We start from the raw sequence: 19,136 nt of genomic DNA, 5'->3' as shown, positions 1-19,136 counted from the left end.
AAGTAATGGGCCTACCCTGTCCTTGGTCTTCCTTTTGCTTCTAATACTTTCACATACATCAATGTGAAACCATTTAATTGGTCATTCTCACTTATTTTGATCTGAAAGGTTCACCCACTACTCTGAGTATTACTAAGTCTGAAGAAAAAACAAACAAAAAGATCAGTTACCCTTGCATCCACCTCAGGATCATCAAAGAATCCCTCTGGTAAAGCTTCTGCAGTGTTCTCTTTCCTAAAATGTTAAAATAATGAACGGTTATCTTGATCTAGTGCTTATTACTCTGATCTTTAATTCCACAGATAAAATGTCAAGAGCAAAGACCAGTATATTTTTGATGAACAAGAAATGTAAAAAAAAAAAAAAAAAAAAAAAAAAGCATTTCTTCTCCACATGCAGCACCAGCTGGATGTTAATCTCAACAAAATGTGTGTTTGATAAGATTTAGCTGTAGAAACAAAAGGAGCTGAGTAGATAATAGGTTTGGGTCAATATTCCAGAACTCAAAGAGCTGGAAGTTAGGCTCTTAGATGTTTTCAAAAGTAGTGAGCACCCAAATGCTTTCCCATTACATTAGGTTCCTATTTTTGAAAATCTTTTGGAATGCTTAAAACAAGACAGCTTGCTGTAAGTGAGACAAATCTTTATACAACCAATAAATGTGTTTTCCTTTTAACTGTTCAAAGGAACAGACCTAAATATAGTCAAAGTTATGTATATTATCTGGAAGACTGAAACTTATTTGCATTTCCTCTTAACATTTGATCTGATTAATTTACCTTTCCACTACCTTTTCTTGAACTTCTGCTTTCTGAATGGACCCTGAATGGGAGACTATGGGAGCAGCTGTCATTTTGCTGTCAAAGAAATCTACAAGAAAAGACAAGCACAACCTTACGTACAAAGGGACCAATGGTTCAAGCTTCTACACAAAGTTTTGACTAAAAAGAGGAATTTAAATTAGCACCATTTGTGTTAATCAAGAAACAAAACTAGCCAGTCAATACTCCACCAGGTGGCTCAAATAATTAGTATGTTGTACGCATTATTACATATCTGAATTCTACGAACATCACTGCAATAAAAGATAATTGCAACATAAAATTACTGGGATGCTAGGAAAATATTGTATAATGACAGCAATTGGCAAGAATCTTTTTCACATGGGTAACTTTAGCACAGTCACCTGACAAAAATCATACTTCCATAAATATACCAGATAAGAAAATTAACAAGGAGAAAACCCCCAAAAGAATATACCCATCAGTGCTATTTCAAATATCTAATAATTATAAAATACCTACTAGTGTAATTTACAATGAAATAGTCAACAACTTATTACTGAATTTTATATTTTGCAATCCAAAGTTACCTGCTGGTAGAGCATTAGCTATTGTTTCTTGAGCTGGGGGTGGAATTTCATTTTTTTGCACACTGGATGGTTTGCTAGTATTGTCTTTTTCTTCTTCCTCCTCCTCCTCCTCATCATCATAGTCTTCTGCCAGTAAACTGGGACCCGGACTCTTTGAGGGCAGTGTTTTTGTTTCTGCATGCTCTGCTTTATCAAAAAAATCCGTGGGTAGCCTAGGAAAGGACACAAGATATAAATATTTGTACTTTAACAAAGCCAGTTACAGAACAGTGTTTGAAATCCAGTTACTTTGTGAACCCTAAGTATCTCCTACAGATAATGCAATATACTGAACAGTGTGCCTGCGAGCATAATATAAAATAACCACCACCTAAAAACCAACATGTAATTGTTGTTTTCTTTTGAAGCTCACCAGATACGGTCAAGTCAGTGCTACAAATACATTTATTGTACTAATTCTGTATTAAAATCTGCAGAACAAAAGGGTTTAAAAAAAAACGTCCCACACCGAAGTGTAACTGCCCTATCATGTCCTCTGAAGCTACATGGATTCAGATACCAGTTTCATATTCACAAAGCAATGTGCATACATTTTACATACAGGGAAACCATTACTAGAAAAGAAACTTATGATAAAGTAATTATATTAAGGTCACCTAAACCTTGGTAGCACAAAATTATAACAGAACATACGAATGGCCATACTGGGTCAGACCAAAGGTTCATCCAGCCCAGTATCTTGTCTGCCAAAAGTGGCCAATGCCAGGTGCCCCAGAGGGAGTGAACCTAACAGGTAATAATCAAGTGATCTCTCTGTCATCCATCTCCACCCTCTGACAAACAGAGGCTAGGGACACCATTCCTTACCCATCCTGGCTAATAGCCATTAATGGACTTAACCTCCATGAATTTATCCAGTTCTCTTTTAAACCCTGTTATAGTCCTAACCTTCACAACCTCCTCAGGCAAGGAGTTCCACAGGTTGACTGTGCACTGTGTGAAGAAGAACTTCTCTTTGTTTTAAACCTGCTGCCCATTAATTTCATTTGGTGGCCCCTAGTTCTTATATTATGGGAACAATAACTTTTCCTTATTCACTTTCTCTACACCACTCATGATTTTATATACCTCTAGTATATCCCCCTTAGTCTCCTCTTTTCCAAGATGAAAAGTCCTAGCCTCTTTAATCTCTCCTCATATGGGACCCGTTCCAAACCCCTAATCATTTTAGTTGCCCTTCTCTGAATCTTTTCTAGTGCCAGTATATCTTTTTTGAGAGGAGGAGACCACATCTGTATGCATACCATGGATTTATATAAGGGCAACAAGATATTCTCTGTCTTATTCTCAATCCCCTTTTAATGATTCCTAACATCCTGTTTGCTTTTTTGACTGCCGCTGTATACTGCATGGACGTCTTCAGAGAATTATCCACGATGACCCCAAGATCTTTCCTGAATAGCTGTATCTAAATTAGCCCCCATCATACTGTATGTATAGTTGGGGTTATTTTTTCCCAATGTGCATTACTTTACATTTATCCTCATTAAATTTCACTTGCCATTTTATTGCCCCATCACTTAGTTTTGTGAGATCTTTTTGAAGTTCTTCACAGTTTGCTTTGGTCTTAACTATCTTGACCAGTGTAGTATCATCTGCAAACTTTGCCACCTCACTGTTTACCCCTTTCTCCAGATCATTTATGAGTAAGTTGAATAGGATTGGTCCTAGGACTGATCCTTGGGGAACACCACTAGTTAACCCTCTCCATTCTGAAAATTTACCATTTATTCCTACCCTTTGTTCCCTGTCTTTTAACCAGTTCTCAATCCATGAAAGGATCTTCCCTCTTATCCCATGACAACTTCATTTACATAAGAGCCTTTGGTGAGGGATCTTGTCAAAGGCTTTCTGGAAATCTATGTATACTATGTCCACTGGATCCCCCTTGTCCACATGTTTGTTGACCCCCTCAGAGAACTCTAATAGATTAGTAAGACATGATTTCCCTTTACAGAATGGTTCTTTATTGTCCATAAGTATTACATCTTACCCATTTCCAACATCAAGAGTGAGACCCATATTTTCAAAGCTGGGTGTCTAAACTGGGCATCTAAATAAAAGGCTTGATTTTCAGAGGTACTGAGCAGCCACACACTGAAGTCAGTAAAAGCTCAGCAGCTCTGAAAATTCAGGTCACATATTTAGGAACTGAAATATGGATTTTGAAGCATAACTTTAGGCATCCAAGGTAGAAAACATTGGTCTTTGTGTTTAAGATGTTAACGTAAGATACAAAGGAAACAGGCCCTTCTAAAAATAGCCACTGCAGTGACTGATGTCACTACAAACATGGGCAGCGGGTGAACCCTGAGCTCAGGGAGGCTAGCCCCCAGCTCGGCCTGCTCCTTCTGCCCAAGGTGCCCCCCCCCCACCAACAGAGGCCTTCCCAACCCTGGGCTGCCCAAGTGCCTCTAGTCCCAGAGTGCCAGGTGGGTGGCATCCCACCCTCCAGCCCCAGACTGCCAGGTTGGCAGGCAGTGCAGCCCCTGCCCCTGCCCCAGAGAACAGGGCGGAGTCTCTGGCCAGCCCCCACTAGCCCCAGCCTGGGGCCCTGGCAACGGAGAAAGTCCCCTGCAGCACAGCACCAGGAAGGAGGGTGCCTGGGGGCGGAGCATGGGCAGGGCCACACAGGGCCATCTGGGGAGGCTCAGCCTCCCCTGGCCTTTGATACCCGCTGCCCATGACTAAAAATGTTAAGTAGTACAAGTTCCACAACGGTGTAATTCTACAAATAAATTTCTGAGAGTACTCAGCATAAGACTGAGCAAACACTAGCTGGCAAAGGAAAAGACCAGTCTCCCTCTGACAGATTGCCTATGGCACACCTACACTGCATTTTAAAACCCATGGCAGCAAGTCTGAGGGCCTACGTCTACAGACCCATACTCAGGAGGCTCATGCTAAGGCACTAAAAAAAAAAAAAAAAAAAAAGCAGTGTCGACATTGTGGCCCAGGAAGGGAGGTGAGCTCCAGCCTGAGCGTCTACACAGCTGTTTTTAACAACACAGCATGAGCCTGACTCTGTAGACCTGGACTCAGACTTCCTGCTATGGGTTTTCAAATGCAGCGTAGACACACCCCAAGAGACTGTCTCAGTCAAGATGAGCTCAAGTCTCTTCTTGAGCTTTTTCAAAAAGTGACATTAACAACCAAGTTTGAGCACTAGAACGTTTGAAGGGTAAACTCCATTATCTCACAGGCAATACTAGTCACCTGATGAGGTTCAATGTATACTTATCTGATCCAAAACTTTTTATAGAGGGAAAAACGTTAGAAAAAAACAGAGTGAAAGTTCAACAAAATCTTTTTTTTTTAAATCATTTTCTCTCATGCTGCTTATCTTTTTATGCCATTTTTCTTTCCCTTGTATTTTTTTAGCTTGTTAACTTATACTGCATTTTGCTCATTTTCTAGCTTCCACTAAAGCTTGGTAAGTAACTGTCCATTTGCCGCTATGTAGGCCCAGACAGCATATTGTACGCTCTAGCGGCTGAACACAATCAGATCAAACCAGAGAAACATGGACTGTCAAGCTCCTACCTGGGACTGCATTCCTCTAGGTCACCATAGGAGCAGGTCACAAAGCAGGCAGCTTTCAAGTACGTTTTCAGCAGGGTGCCATCTGGTGTCTCAGTTTTCCTCACCCTCAAATATTTCTCTCCTCAGCCTCTACCCCCGTGTTAGAAAACGGCAATAAAATGACTAAAAGGATTCTAAAATTTAACTACAATTTTCTCTATAAAACAGATCAGAGCAACTAGGTATGTACAAAACCAAAAAGATTAAGATGTGTGCTTTGAGCTCTTAGGGCAAGACTGTATATTCATCACTAAGTATAGCCCTGTAACGACAGGACGGGAATACTTGTTTTCTGACTGGTTCCGAGTCACTCCTAGGATTTTTATCTTACTCACACTGCTGAGAAAGTTGCTGCTAAACTAATGGTCTGCACCCATGGCAAGACTATCTGAGGGAGGGGCTCATGGTGTCTACATCCTTACCCACAGAAGGTGCAGAGGTAGGGTGGAGGGGAAAAGTAAGAAAAGATACAGCCGTGGGTAGGAGGAAAGGCAGTGTAGATACCAGTCTAATAGGTTATACTGGCTGTAGAATGGCCGTGCCTAATAGGGTACAGAATGTGAGTGAGGCCAAACAGCAAAAATTAAGATGTTTGTACCCTAATGCGAGGAGCCTAGGTAACAAAATGGAGGAACTAGAGTTACTGGTGCAGGAAGTGAAACCAGATATTATAGGGATACCAGAAACATGGTGGAATAGTAGTCATGACTGGACTACAGGTATTGAGGGGTATGTGCTGTTTAGGAAAGACCGAAATAAAGGTAAACGTGGTGGAGTAGCACTGTATATCAATGATGAGGTAGAATGTAAAGAAATAAGAAGCAATGAAATGGATATGACTGAGTCTGTCTGGGCAAAAATTACATTGGGGAAGAAAACTATTAGAGCCTCCCCTGGGATAGTGCTTGGGGTGTGCTATAGACCGCCAGGATCTAATTTGGATATGGATAGAGCCCTTTTTAATGTTTTTAATAAAGTAAATACTAATGGAAACTGTGTGATCATGGGAGACTTTAACTTCCCAGATATAGACTGCAGGATGAGTGCTAGTAATAATAATAGGGCTCAGATTTCCCTAGATGCGATAGCTGATGGATTCCTTCAGCAAGTAGTTGCTGAACCGACTAGAGGGGATGCCATTTTAGATTTGGTTTTGGTGAATAGTGAGGACCTCATAGAAGAAATGGTTGTAGGGGATAGTCTTGGCTCAAGTGATCATGAGCTAATTCAGTTCAAACTGAATGGAAGGATTAACAAAAATAAATCTGCAACTAGGGTTTTTGATTTCAAAAGGGCTGACTTTCAAAAATTAAGGAAATTAGTTAGGGAAGTGGATTGGACTGAAGAATTTATGGATCTAAAGGTGGAGGAGGCCTGGGATTATTTTAAATCAAAGCTGCAGAAGCTATCGGAAGCCTGCACCCCAAGAAAGGGGAAAAAATTCATTGGCAGGAATTGTAGACCAAGCTGGATGAGCAAGCATCTCAGAGAGGTGATTAAGAAAAAGCAGAAAGCATACAGGGAGTGGAAGAAGGGAGGGATCAGCAAGGAAAGCTACCTTTTTGAGGTCAGAACATGTAGGGATAAAGTGAGTCAGGCTAAAAGTCAAGTAGAGTTGGACCTTGCAAAGGGAATTAAAACCAATAGTAAAAGGTTCTATAGTCATAAATAAGAAGAAAACAAAGAAAAAAAAGTGGGACCGCTAAACACTGAGGATGGAGTGGAGGTCAAGGATAATCTAGGCATGGCCCAATAGCTAAACAAATACTTTGCCTCGGTCTTTAATAAGACTAAAGAGGATCTTAGGGATAATGGTAGCATGACAAATGGGAATGAGGATATGGAGGTAGACATTACAATATTTGAGGTAGAAGCGATACTCAAACAGCTTAATGGGACTAAATCGGGGGGCCTAGATAATCTTCATCCAAGAATATTAAAGGAATTGGCACATGAAATTGCAAGCGCATTAGCAAGAATTTTTAATGAATCTGTAAACTCAGGGGTTGTACCGTATGATTGGAGAATTGCTAACATAGTTCCTATTTTTAAGAAAGGGAAAAAAGTGATCTGGGTAATTACAGGCCTGTTAGTTTGACATCTGTAGTATGCAAGGTCTTGGAAAAAATTTTGAAGGAGAAGGTAGTTAAGGACATTGAGGTCAATGGTAAATGGGACAAAATACAACATGGTTTTACAAAAGGTAGATCGTGCCAAACCAACCTGATCTCCTTCTTTGAGAAAGTAACAGATTTTTTAGACAAAGGAAATGCAGTGGATCTAATTTACCTAGATTTTAGTAAGGCATTTGATACCGTGCCACATGGAGAATTATTAGTTAAATTGGATAAGATGGGGATCAATAGGAAAATTGAAAGGTGCATAAGGAATTGGTTAAAGGGGAGACTACAACGGGTCCTACTGAAAGGTGAACTGTCAGGCTGGAGGGAGGTTACCAGTGGAGTTCCTCAAGGATTGGTTTTGGGACCAATCTTATTTAATCTTTTTATTACTGACCTCGGCACAAAAAGTGGGAGTGTGTTAATAAAGTCTGCGGACGATACAAAGCTGGGAGGTATTGCCAATTTAGAGAAGGACAGGGATATCCTACAGGAGGATCTGGATGACCTTGTAAACTGGAGTAATAGTAATACGATGAAATTTAATAGTGAGAAGTGTAAGGTCATGCATTTAGGGATTAACAACAAGAATTTTAGTTATAAGCTAGGGACGCATCAATTAGAAGTAACGGAGGACGAAAAGGACCTTGGGGTATTGGTTGATCATAGGATGACTATGAGCTGCCAATGTGATATGGCCGTGAAAAAGCTAATGCGGTCTTGGAATGCATCAGGAGAGGTATTTCCAGTAGGGATAAGGAGGTTTTAGTACCGTTATACAAGGCACTGGTGAGACCTCACCTGGAATACTGTGTGCAGTTCTGGTCTCCCACGTTTAAGAAGGATGAATTCAAACTGGAACAGGTACAGAGAAGGGCTACTAGGATGATCCGAGGAATGGAAAACCTGTCTTATGAAAGGAGACTCAAGGAGCTTGGCTTGTTTAGCCTAACTAAAAGAAGGTTGAGGGGAGATAGGATTGCTCTCTATAAATATATCAGAGGGATAAATACCGGAGAGGGAGAGGAATTATTTAAGCTCAGTACCAATGTGGACACAAGAACAAATGGATATAAACTGGCCACCAGGAAATTTAGACTAGAAATTAGACGAAGGTTTCTAACCATCAGAGGAGTGAAGTTTTGGAATAGCCTTCCAAGGAAAGCAGTGGGGGCAAAAGATCTATCTGGCTTTAAGATTAAACTCGATAAGTTTATGGAAGAGATGGTATGATGGGATAAGATGGTTTTGCTAATTAAATATTCATGATAAATAGGCCCAATGGCCTGTGATGGGATATTAGATGGGGTGGGATCCGAGTTACCCAGGAAAGAATTTTCTGTAGTATCTGGCTGATGAATCTTGCCCATATGCTCAGGGTTTAGCTGATCGCCATATTTGGGGTCGGGAAGGAATTTTCTCCAGGGCAGACTGGAAGAGGCCCTGGAGGTTTTTCGCCTTCCTCTGTAGCATGGGGCACGGGTCACTTGCTGGAGGATTCTCTGCTCCTTGAAGTCTTTAAACTACGATTTGACGACTTCAATAGCACAGATATAGGTGTGAGGTTTTTTGCAGGAGTGGTGGGTGAAATTCTGTGGCCTGTGTTGCGCAGGAGGTCAGACTAAATGATCATAATGGTCCCTTCTGACCTAAATATCTATGAATCTATGAAAAAACAAAACAAAAAGAAGGATTGTAGCTAGCAAAAGGGTGCACAAATAAGTAAATGAAAGGATCTACTTACCCAGACGCAGAAGTCTGTGGCTGGTCATTTGAACCTGAAAAATAGTCAAGAGTCACTTATGACTGCTTTGCTGTTAAACAAAAAATGGGAAAAACAAAATAAAAATTATATTTATAATGATGAGTAAGATTAAGTTTGCAGCATGGACATTTTTAGTAGACGTCACAGACAGGTCATGGGCAATTCAATGAAAAATTCATTGAAGCCCGTGACCTGTCCTTGATGTTTACTAAAAATACCCATAACAAAACGGGTAGCCTGGGTAGCTGCGGGGTCTCTTTCCGCTGGCGGCTCCAAGCTGCAGCAGCCAGGAGCTCTGGGGATCCTCCCTGCCGCCCACCATGGCTGGGAGCTGACAGGGTCCCCCCCTGCAGCAACCAGAAACTCCGGGGCTCCCCTCCTCCCGCCAGATCCCCCAGTTGTATACTCCAACAATCAGAAATCAATATTATGTTATCAAGTTTTCCACATAAAAATACCCAAATTGAAATATACACCTTATACAATGATTAATGCCCTACTAAATTCATGGTCCATTGTGATCAATTTCACAGTCATAGGATTTTAAAAATAGTCACTTTTGGGACTAAGATATTTACATCTGAAATTTCAGGGTGCTGTGACCGTGGGGGTCCTGACCCAAAAGGGCGGGGGGGAGGAGGTCATGGGATTGCCACCCTCTCACTTCTGTGCTGCCATCAGAGCTGGGCTGGACTCAGAAGATAGCAGCCACGGAGTTTCCTACAGCTGGGGGAGTCTCCCGGAGGTGGGTCTGATCTTTCCCATGCTGCTGGGAGCACTCCAGCTGGGGGCTCCTAGCTGCTAGTCCTAGCCCAGCTGGGGAAGGACAGGATTTCCTCTTCACCTGCAAGGCCACTCTCAGAGCATCCAGCAACTGTGCCTTTCTTCATTCACTGTCTCTGCGCCAAAAACACCTGTCCATGCTTAGACACGGCTCTCTCTGCATCCACAGAGTTTGTTGGAATTGTCAGACAGCACCAACCTGTAGCACAGGCAAAGTACAGTCCACTTCTTTCACAATCTTTTTGTAAGCGATCAAAGCCAGGAATTCCATTAAGCAAGGTTAAATCCACCAATCAACAGGTGCTTTTGTGCTGGGTCAAAAATACACACAGCTTTTAGGAACCCTGCTGCAGGTTGTTGAAACTTTTGAGCCATTTTTGCTATGTTGCTTGACGGTTCCCCATAGCAGTAGTATTGTCTGAGCTTCTTTGCCATGCAAGAAAACATCTGCCGAGCACTGGCATTTAAGTCAGTGTTATCAGAGTGATTTTCGTTTGACTGTGCTTCAGCCCAGAACAGTACATCCATTACTTTGTTTTAAGCTTGGTGGATTGTGACATATCGAGATTCAAACCAAGTGATTCAGTCCATCAGTCCTGTGGCATTCTTGGCAATGAACTGAACTTCCTCATTCAGTTGTGCACTGTTTAGAAGAGTTGAAAGGTCTGTTAAAACCTGCGGTTTTGGTGTCAGCGTTAGCTCTTCTGAGCTGAACTCTGAGTAGTACTTCAGGTGAGCTGCATGATGTTGTATAGCCCCAAAGCAGGAATTCCAACAAGTAAATTGCTGGCTCTGGGGGAAGTGCAATTTTTTGTTCCCTGATTTCAGTCGTTTTGGTCGCGTTTGCAATGTGCTGCCTGTATCAAAGTTTACACGTAGGGCAGTGTTTAAAGATCTTTTTAATGTAGTTTATCACCAGTTTATCAACTTCACCAAACTCATCTCCAGAGCTCACTGACAAGAGAAATTATGTGTATATTACATGTAATATGGACAGCATTTAGCATTAGACCTTGGAGAACAGATTTGAAAGATTTTGTCATGTAATCTGTCGCTTGTGAAAGAAGATACTTTGTCAAAGTCTGCAGCATATTTTTAAATAGTTTTAATTATCGCTTGAGACGCTGTAATGTAGTTAACAGCATCCAAGTAAACGTAGTCAGTGAGCATGGTTGTTAGCTTTCCTCTCTGTACATCTTCGGCCTTCTCAGAAATAAAAATCAAACAGAATGTGCAGTACATACTCGTCTTGCTCATCAGTGGATTCATTAGAAATAATTGCAAAAGACTCAAATAAATTAGACTTCATCTCCTCAAACGTGTAGCAAAAAATCTTTGGAAGGTTGTCCTGTTGTAACTTATTCGCACTTAGAAAGTGTGATACAGGAGGGCCAGGGAGCAGTGGGAGAGTGCTAGAGGGGAAATATATAAGCTGAAGGCTAATTAAGGCGTCGTTCCCTGTAGACTAGGGAAGGTTAATTGGAGCACCTGCAGTCAATTAAGGCCCTGTTAGGAACCTAATAAAACCCCTTGCTTCAGGCAGACAGGGGAGGAGGAAGGAGGAGAGAGGACTAGAGCTTGGAGGTGTGCTGTGAGACTTGGAAAATCAGAGAACCAAAGTAAGGGGGACCCTGCCGCAGTAGGGGAGGGAGATTCCCTTCCCCAGCATCTAAGGACTGCAGGTACCCTACCCAAGGGGGAAGAGGGTAAGAACCCGCAGGGGTTGAGAGGGGCTGGGGCTCAGAGTGAGGACCAAACCCAGACCCCTCCCCCGCTTCCCTCCTTTACCACCTTCCTGGGCCACTAGCAGGGCCATTGACGCCCCAAGAACAGGGGCAAGGGTAGAATCTTAGCTCCCCGCCAAGAAAAGCGCAGGACCCACCAGACTAACATCAGCCATCTTGTCACATAAGCAACCGGAATTTTGTATGTCCCGTTGAATGAATTTACACAGCTTTGGGTGATCACGTTTTTCCAACAGTATATTAGCACTTGCAAATGCATCCACAGGTTCCATTCTGAATAAATGATGGGTCTCAGAGCTCTCTGTTGAAACACTGCAGCTTGCACAAAATAGTGTGTCACCACTGGCATGTAGAATTTGGCTTCCAAACTGTTTCACACGATCCGCTGCAGTAATGATTCGAGATTTTTTTTTATTTACTCTGGACACTCATTTTAAAGTAGTTTCACTTGTCTTCCAGTAGGCTACCAATTGAGATCACTACATTAGAAAACGGCCCCAATCCCCATATCTACCAATCAGTCAGTTGAGCCCTGACTTATTTGCTGCCCTAAAACGTCAATCAAAAAATCCTGTCAAGCAACTGACTTTTTCAATTTGAAGAAAAAAAGTCTAATTGCATCTGAAAGGAACACAGTGACCCATTCTCCCCCACCCACCCACCCACAGATGCGGAGCGATGGGGGCAGGAAATGAGCAGGGGGAAGGGGCGGAACTTCCTGTAGCCAGCAGAAGTGTCTGAGAGCAGCCATGCAAGGAAAGAGGAAGTGCCCTCCCTCCCCAGCCAGGACTAGCAGCTAGAAGCCCCCAGCAGAAGGAAGAGATCAAGTCAACCTCTTCAGAGCCCAGCTCTGAAGGCAGCAGCCGCAAAGCTTCTTTCAGCCAGGGGAAATTCCTGGAGGTAGGTCAGATCTCCCACCAAGAGCAGCCATGCAGGGGAAAAGAAAGTCCCATCCCTCTCCAGCCTGGCCAGGACTACCAACTAGGAGCCCCTTGCTGGGGTGCCCCCAGGAGTACAGAGGAAATCAGACCCCGCTCTGGGAGCCTCTCAAGCAGCTGCCTTCAGAACCCAGCCCAGCTCTGAAGGCAGTGCAGAAGTGACACAAAGGAGAAAAGCCCAGCTCTGAAGGCAGCAGCCATGGAGCTTCTTGCAGCCAGGTAGGTTCCCGGAGGCGTGTCTGATCTCTCCCAGAGCGCGTTCATGCAGGGGAAGAGGAATCCCTCCCCATAAAAACAAAAAACATTTACCTTAATTTCATACATCTATAAATAAAATCATCAATAGAAAAGTCATAGTACCTACCTTCTCCCTCTTCCATAAAGGAGAAAGTGTTTCCGTAGGTGTGTTGGTCCCAGGTTATGAGAGAGACAAGGAACGTGATTTATTATCTTTTATTCCCTAGACGTGAAGCAGCTCTGTGTAGCTTGAAAGCTTGTACCTTCCACCAACAGAGGATGATCCACAGAGAGAGATTATCTCACCCACCTTGTCTCTCTCATAAAGGAGAAAAGCATTCAAGACATAGAAAGTCAGATTACAGTTCAGCAGTCATCTCCTGCTGACATAGTACTGGTGTGGACAGCGCTTAGGTTGCTGTAACTTGTATTGCTCACGGGTGTCTTTTTCACACCCTTGAATGATATAAATTAGATAGACTTAAGCAGTAGTGTAGGCCTGCCCAAATAAATTTATCGCTTTACCTTTTGCTCTCTTTACTTCTTGGTTTTCCGTGTCAGAAACTTTTCTTTTGGCAGGATGAGATGATGATATGCTAATTGTAGGCCCAGGCACCGTCTGTTTAGCACCTTTTAACTCTGCAATTTTCTGTTTAAAAAAAATTTGAATCAGCAAATAAAATTCAAGAGTCTCTCCATTTCAAGACCTCAAAAAATTACTGTGGCTTAAGACTTGTCTACACTTAAAGCTCTGCAGTGGCGCAACTGTAGCGCTTCAGCGAAGATGCTACCTACACCGACAGGAGGGCTTCTCCCATCGTTGTAGGTAATCCACCTCCCTGAGGTGGTAGCTAGGCTGAGGTTGACCTAGCGCTGTATACACCAGGGGTTACATCAGTTTAACTAAGTCATTCAGGGGCGTCAATTTCACACCCCTGAACGCTGTAGTTCTACCGACCTAATTTCCTGTTTTCCACTTTGTTATACTTGTAGACCAGACCTTAGAGTTTAAAGTTCAGAATATTTAGAAACCTTATTAAAATAAAGTTACAGAACACGTTTTCACAACATGCACACCTCTGAAACACTGAAACTGATGTAATCAAGCTTACAAGAACTGAGGTAATGAAGGCTATGATAGTGGTGATCTAAGGTAGTGGCTCTACAAACTTTCCAGACTACTGTATGTACCCTTTCCAGTAGTGTGATTGGATACCCCCAAATTTCACCTCACTTAAACTACTTGCTTACGAAATCAGACATAAAAATACAAAAGTGTCACAGCACACGAGTACTGAAAAATCATTTAATTTCTCATTTTACCTTATAATTATAAAATCAATCAGTTGGAATATAAATATAGCACTTACATTTCAGTGTATAATAGAGAGCAGTATAAACAAGTCATTGTCTATATGACATTTTAGTTTGTACTGACTTTGCCGCCTGTTGTAAAACTAGGCAAATATCTAGATGAGCTGATGTACCCCTGGAAGACCTCTGTGTCCCCACTGGTTCAGAACCACTGATCTAAGGTGAAGTAAGGAATGAAAGGGCAGGTCAACATTAGAAGCACTACATAGGTGCAGCTACACCGATGCAGCTGTGCCGCTGTAAGACATCTGGTGAAGACGCTCTATGCCAATGGGAGAGCACTCTCCCATCAGCATAATTGCGTCACCTCCATGAGAGGCGGAAGCTATGTTGGCAGGAGAGCATCTCCTGCTGACATAGCACTGGTGTGGACAGCGCTTAGGTTGCTGTAACTTGTATTGCTCACGGGTGCCTTTTTCACACCCTTGAATGATATAAATTAGATCGACTTAAGCAGTAGTGTAGGCCTGCCCAAAGCTACAGGTACTTCAATGGTTGTAGGTACTGTAAATGCTACACAGTAAATGCTAGGATTGGTGATATCACCTTTTTTTTTTTTCTTCAAACGAACAAACATGATGGCTCAAGAGATTGACAGTGGGGTCTTTCACCTTTAGATCATTGATTTAAATATGATCCAGGTCAGTACTGCCTAAAATTGATATCATCTGATGGCCCTTTGGTGGCCTGCATGAAATGAGTTGATGGGTTCACTTCAGTTCCTAAAAGAGAAGTGTCCACATCACAAGTCACCATTAACTCAACCCTACAGATAGGGTTGGAAAATTTTTTGAATTTCAGATATCTGTCAGGTTCTGTACCAAAACAATGCATTACATTCTAAAACCTCAAGACAACAATCACATCAGACTCAAAGCAATATTTTTTTTTTTAAATCTACACAACAGGATTGGGATTACATTTAAAAAAGTATAAAACACAAATTATAAGTGTTATCAAATTATATATTCCTGCATCTCTCTAATCTGTTCACATGCTATTATCTGTTAGTACATACCCTCTTAAAAATTGGAAATAAATTCGTTTTTTCTGCCTTGCTACAAGATGTGCTTGAAGTCTCGATCTTTTTTAAAAACATTAGGTGCTAGTGAGATTATTTGCCAGTTGCAATGCATACATAGCATAATTTTTTTATAAATGAGAATTATGCTATAATATAGCCACATCCTAGCTTCTAAATAGTCCTTAATTTATTCAGAGGTTCAAGAGACCTGAAGTTAGACCACTACATTCTCCTTTGCACAATTATTACAAAAAATATTTGTAAATTCTATCGTGAGATTAAAAAAAAGAGGCCCAGCAAAAACAAGACAAACAGGAGAAAAAAAAACTCTCGACAGCAACAAGAACTCAGCTACAGTGCTACAAGAATCATGGCTGTTCATGGGAAAGTCTGAATTTCCGAAGCCCGAAATTCATCATCCTATTTCTTGCTCTTGCATATACCTAGTCCGCAACAGGTGCACTTATTTTAGGATAGTCAACTTCCTCATGACTGGAGCTAGTGGTTTGTCATGTTAAGCTATGTGAAAAATCACTGTCTCATCTTGGGAAGGAAAAGGTAAGTCATTTATTAGTGATAAAGCCAGAAGTATTAACTGCGAAACAAGGGAATTTAAAGTAAGAGTTTAAAATAATTTACTAACATTTAATAGTTTAAAACCATCAGCACCTACAGTTCAGCATCACAGCAGAGGTAGTGCTAGGAGAAGACAGGAGAAACCTGCTGCTATCTCTTAAGTGCTGCTTTTCTGCTCAGAAAAGGCAGCAGAAGTGTACAGACACCATCAGCTATGTAAGTTTTCACTTAAAAAAACCCAAACGATAATAGATCACAGAATCCGTGTCTCTCTGACAAGCTATTTCTTTAAGCTTTAGATTTTTACCTTCCATGCAACCCAGTTTCTCATGTGCCAGCTCAGTGAAATTTGTTCAATCATGACTACTCAACATACAAATGCAGTAGTCACCAAAAGTCACACAGTTACTGATATATTCTGTTTAAAGAGATGAACCAAAGAATCCATAACTTCCATATAGGCTTATTCATGGTATTTGAACTACCTAGTTTAATCTCTGAATTTTCTATAAAACAGTAGTAGCTGTTTTGATTCGTACAAGACAGACTTGAAAAAAAATGCATTTAAAAATTATATCCAAGATAGAGTCTAAAGCCATCAATTACTAGCACTCCACCAATATAAGACCCAGATCCTTGCTTCACTAAGGCTTTGCCTTCACTTAAAAAAAAAAATTTTTTTTTTAAACCACATGCTAGTTAACACAAAGCAATAAATACATGCTAAAATCCTAGTATTGACAAGGCAGCTTGTAATTTTCAGATGTGTTAGCAGGTCAAGATATCCATGAGGCACACCGGCTAGCATACGTGGAAAAAAACAAACAAACAAACAAGCTGCCTTGCCCACACTAGGATTTTACCAAATCACTGTATCAGCAAACACCTGGTTTAAAAAAAAACAACAAAAAAACAGCACCCACCATTTTTCCTAGGGTGAATGTACCTTGACAATACCCCTGACAAATTCAAGTACCTATCACCTGGGAGTTCAGCTAACTTGACACATTGTTAAACAGATGTTTACATTTTAAAATGACAGAAAATGTCTCCAATGGTATATCTATAATGCAAAAAAATACCAGTATCTGGCCCAGTGTCAGCTGACTCGGCCATGCGGGGCCATAAAATTGCAATACAGATATTCAGGCTTGGGCTCCAGCTCGTGCATCTACACTGCAATTTTATAGTCCTGAAGCTGATCTCAAGTTAGCTGACATGGACCACTTATTGAAACACAGACATTACCCTAAGTTACAAATAGAAACCTACTGACAATCTGCAAATAGATTCCATATATGGCCCTGTAAATGTTGTAATAGTTATTAAACACCTGCATGTATGACTTGCCTTGATGGCTCACTCCCCCAAAAGATGGAGTGCCACTATCACTTCATCAATGCACAATTTTTTTAAATGGTACAAGTTCCCATCATCGCATCTGCTATCTAATCTAGAATCTGTACAAGTTACACAAACACAAAGACTACAAATTGTTCTCATAAATCTTGTTATATTGTCAAAGTCTTACCTCTTTGTGTTGTTTCCCTAGTATGTGTGTTTGCCACAAAAGTTCACCCTTAATCTGGGTGTTGCACAAAGTACAGCTTAAGTGCCCCAAACGATTATATGTACATTTTTAAGTTGAGGAAATATTTCAAGATCATACATAACTCTCAAAATTATAATTCTGAAATTCCAATTTGTAGACACTTTTAAAACACTATTTTCAAAGGGATGCTGAGGAAGTGAAGCCCACAGCTTAAGTATTCTTAAAAACATTCCATTACTATTACGTTTCAGGGTTTTATCATGAAAGAAGGGTTTCAATTTATAAGCAAAACACTATATTGTGTTAGGCAGGAGTGTCCAAATTGTGTTACCACTGGTGTACCATTCATTCATTTCAAAACAATACTGTAAGATGGTACATGAACCAATGAAGTTTAGGAGACACTGTGCCATTGCAGGAGGACTACCAGAACATTAAATGGTACAAGAATAGATGTGTAATTTCAAAATATTTGTGATGCCTTCAAGTAGACAAGATTTATAATGTACTAATTAACAGCGTTCATTCTATATCATGATCCAATAGCACAGACCCCTGCACTGGTGCAGACCTGCCCGGATTTTAATGAGATGTCAGACGGGGCCAGTGCTTGCAGACGGTGATGCAGGATGAGGGCCTATGACTAAGGAAAGGTGACACTGACTGGCAGCTTCACTTGTCCCAGCTGGTTAAGGGCAAAGCATAAACGAACAGAAGTAAGGGAGGTTTTCCTCCTGGGGTGTAACAATCCCTCCAGATCTTCACCACACGGCTAAGGAAACCAGCCCCTCACGCGGCGACTGTGCGCCGGTCACTGTTCCGGGGGTGGGTCGAGTCCAGGAACGTTTGCGAGGGTTTCTCTGGTTCGGGCACGAGGGGAGCATCGCAAACGCGGGGCTTTCCCCGGGAACCCAGAGGAGTCCGGACTTGTTCCCGACCCAGCGCGGGGCAGCCAGAGCCACAGTCCGCCGTGCAGCGGCCCGGGCGGACTGGAGGGAGGCCAGCGGCGGGGGCAGGCGGGACCCTGAGTCTGGGCGGGATCTGCGTTATTTTTATTACTAAGAGCGCGGGGTGGGGGGCAGGGTAGAGTCCCCCCCCGCCCGGCACCAGCCCCCGGCGGTCTCAGCGCTATTGACGCGAGGCCGCTGAACCGCCGGGGCGGGCCGGGGAGGGCCGGGAAAGGATATTTAGCGAACGGCGCCTCGATTCGCTTCTTCCCGGCGCTTTGTCGCTGCTTCTCCCGCATGAGCCGCCGCAGCTCGTCCTGCTGCACCAGCTTCCGCTCCGAGCCCGGCCCCGCCGCCGCCGCCATCTTACCCCAGAAATGCCCCCCGCCGCCACTTCCGTTTTAGGAGCCGCTAAGCCCCGCCCCTTTCCCCTGCCAAAGGTCTCGCGCTAGGCGAAGGGGGCGAGGCCAGAACCTGAAGCGAGGCGGAGGCGATTGACCCCAGTTCCAGCGTGGGGGCGGGGCTGCGTATAGGCCCCGCCCCTTGCCCCGCCCCTTTGTCCCGTTTCGCTCCTCTGTCAAGGGACTTCGCGGCTTTGCGGTTTCCCCTGCCAGAAAGCGTGGAAGTGACGACTCCAGCGGCGTTCACTGCCCCTTACAGGGACCGTCAGCGACAGACGTCGCCCACGTGTCCAGTCGCAGCGTCATTCACAAGTCCGGTTGCCAACTTGCCGATTACGCAAAACCGCCCCTGCCCCGGCGCCCCCTGCTCCAAGGCACCGCCCCCGCTCAGTCCACACCCCCCCTCCGCCGCCCACGGCAGCGTGGCCAACTTTCTCATCTCACCAGACTGACCGCCCTAGCCCCGCCCCTTCCCCAGGCCCCGCCCCCTGCTCACTGCATTCCCCCTCCCTCGGTGGCTCGCTCTCCCCCACCCTCACGGGGCTGGGGCCGGGGGCTGGCGTCGGGTTGCCAAAAGCGAACACCCTTGCCCCGCCCCTTCTCAGAGACCCCACCCCCTCCGTCCCTCCCTCTTCCCCGCCCCCCTCACTCACGTGCACC

At 43.1% G+C, this 19,136-nt stretch overlaps 1 protein-coding gene across 1 annotated transcript in view; it reads right to left on the bottom strand.

Moving 5' to 3' along the window:
- Positions 1-18,918, bottom strand: part of ZNF830 (zinc finger protein 830) — a 31,546-nt gene extending 12,628 nt beyond the window's left edge. Inside the window, exons 1-7 of the mRNA XM_007058908.4 lie at positions 18,316-18,918; positions 17,108-17,207; positions 13,128-13,251; positions 8,879-8,912; positions 1,373-1,584; positions 780-870; positions 171-234 (exon numbers count right to left, since the gene is read on the bottom strand). Of these exons, the coding sequence (XP_007058970.3) occupies positions 171-234; positions 780-870; positions 1,373-1,584; positions 8,879-8,912; positions 13,128-13,251; positions 17,108-17,207; positions 18,316-18,440 (750 nt within the window). The 5' untranslated portion in view covers positions 18,441-18,918. The remainder of the gene's footprint in view (positions 1-170; positions 235-779; positions 871-1,372; positions 1,585-8,878; positions 8,913-13,127; positions 13,252-17,107; positions 17,208-18,315) is intronic.
- Positions 18,919-19,136: the final 218 nt, after the last annotated feature.

This window comes from Chelonia mydas, chromosome 2 (assembly GCF_015237465.2).
Source record: "Chelonia mydas isolate rCheMyd1 chromosome 2, rCheMyd1.pri.v2, whole genome shotgun sequence".
Classification (NCBI taxonomy): domain Eukaryota; kingdom Metazoa; phylum Chordata; order Testudines; family Cheloniidae; genus Chelonia; species Chelonia mydas.
The sequence above is the reverse complement of the archived record's forward strand: the minus strand, read 5'-3'. Positions and strand labels throughout refer to the sequence as shown.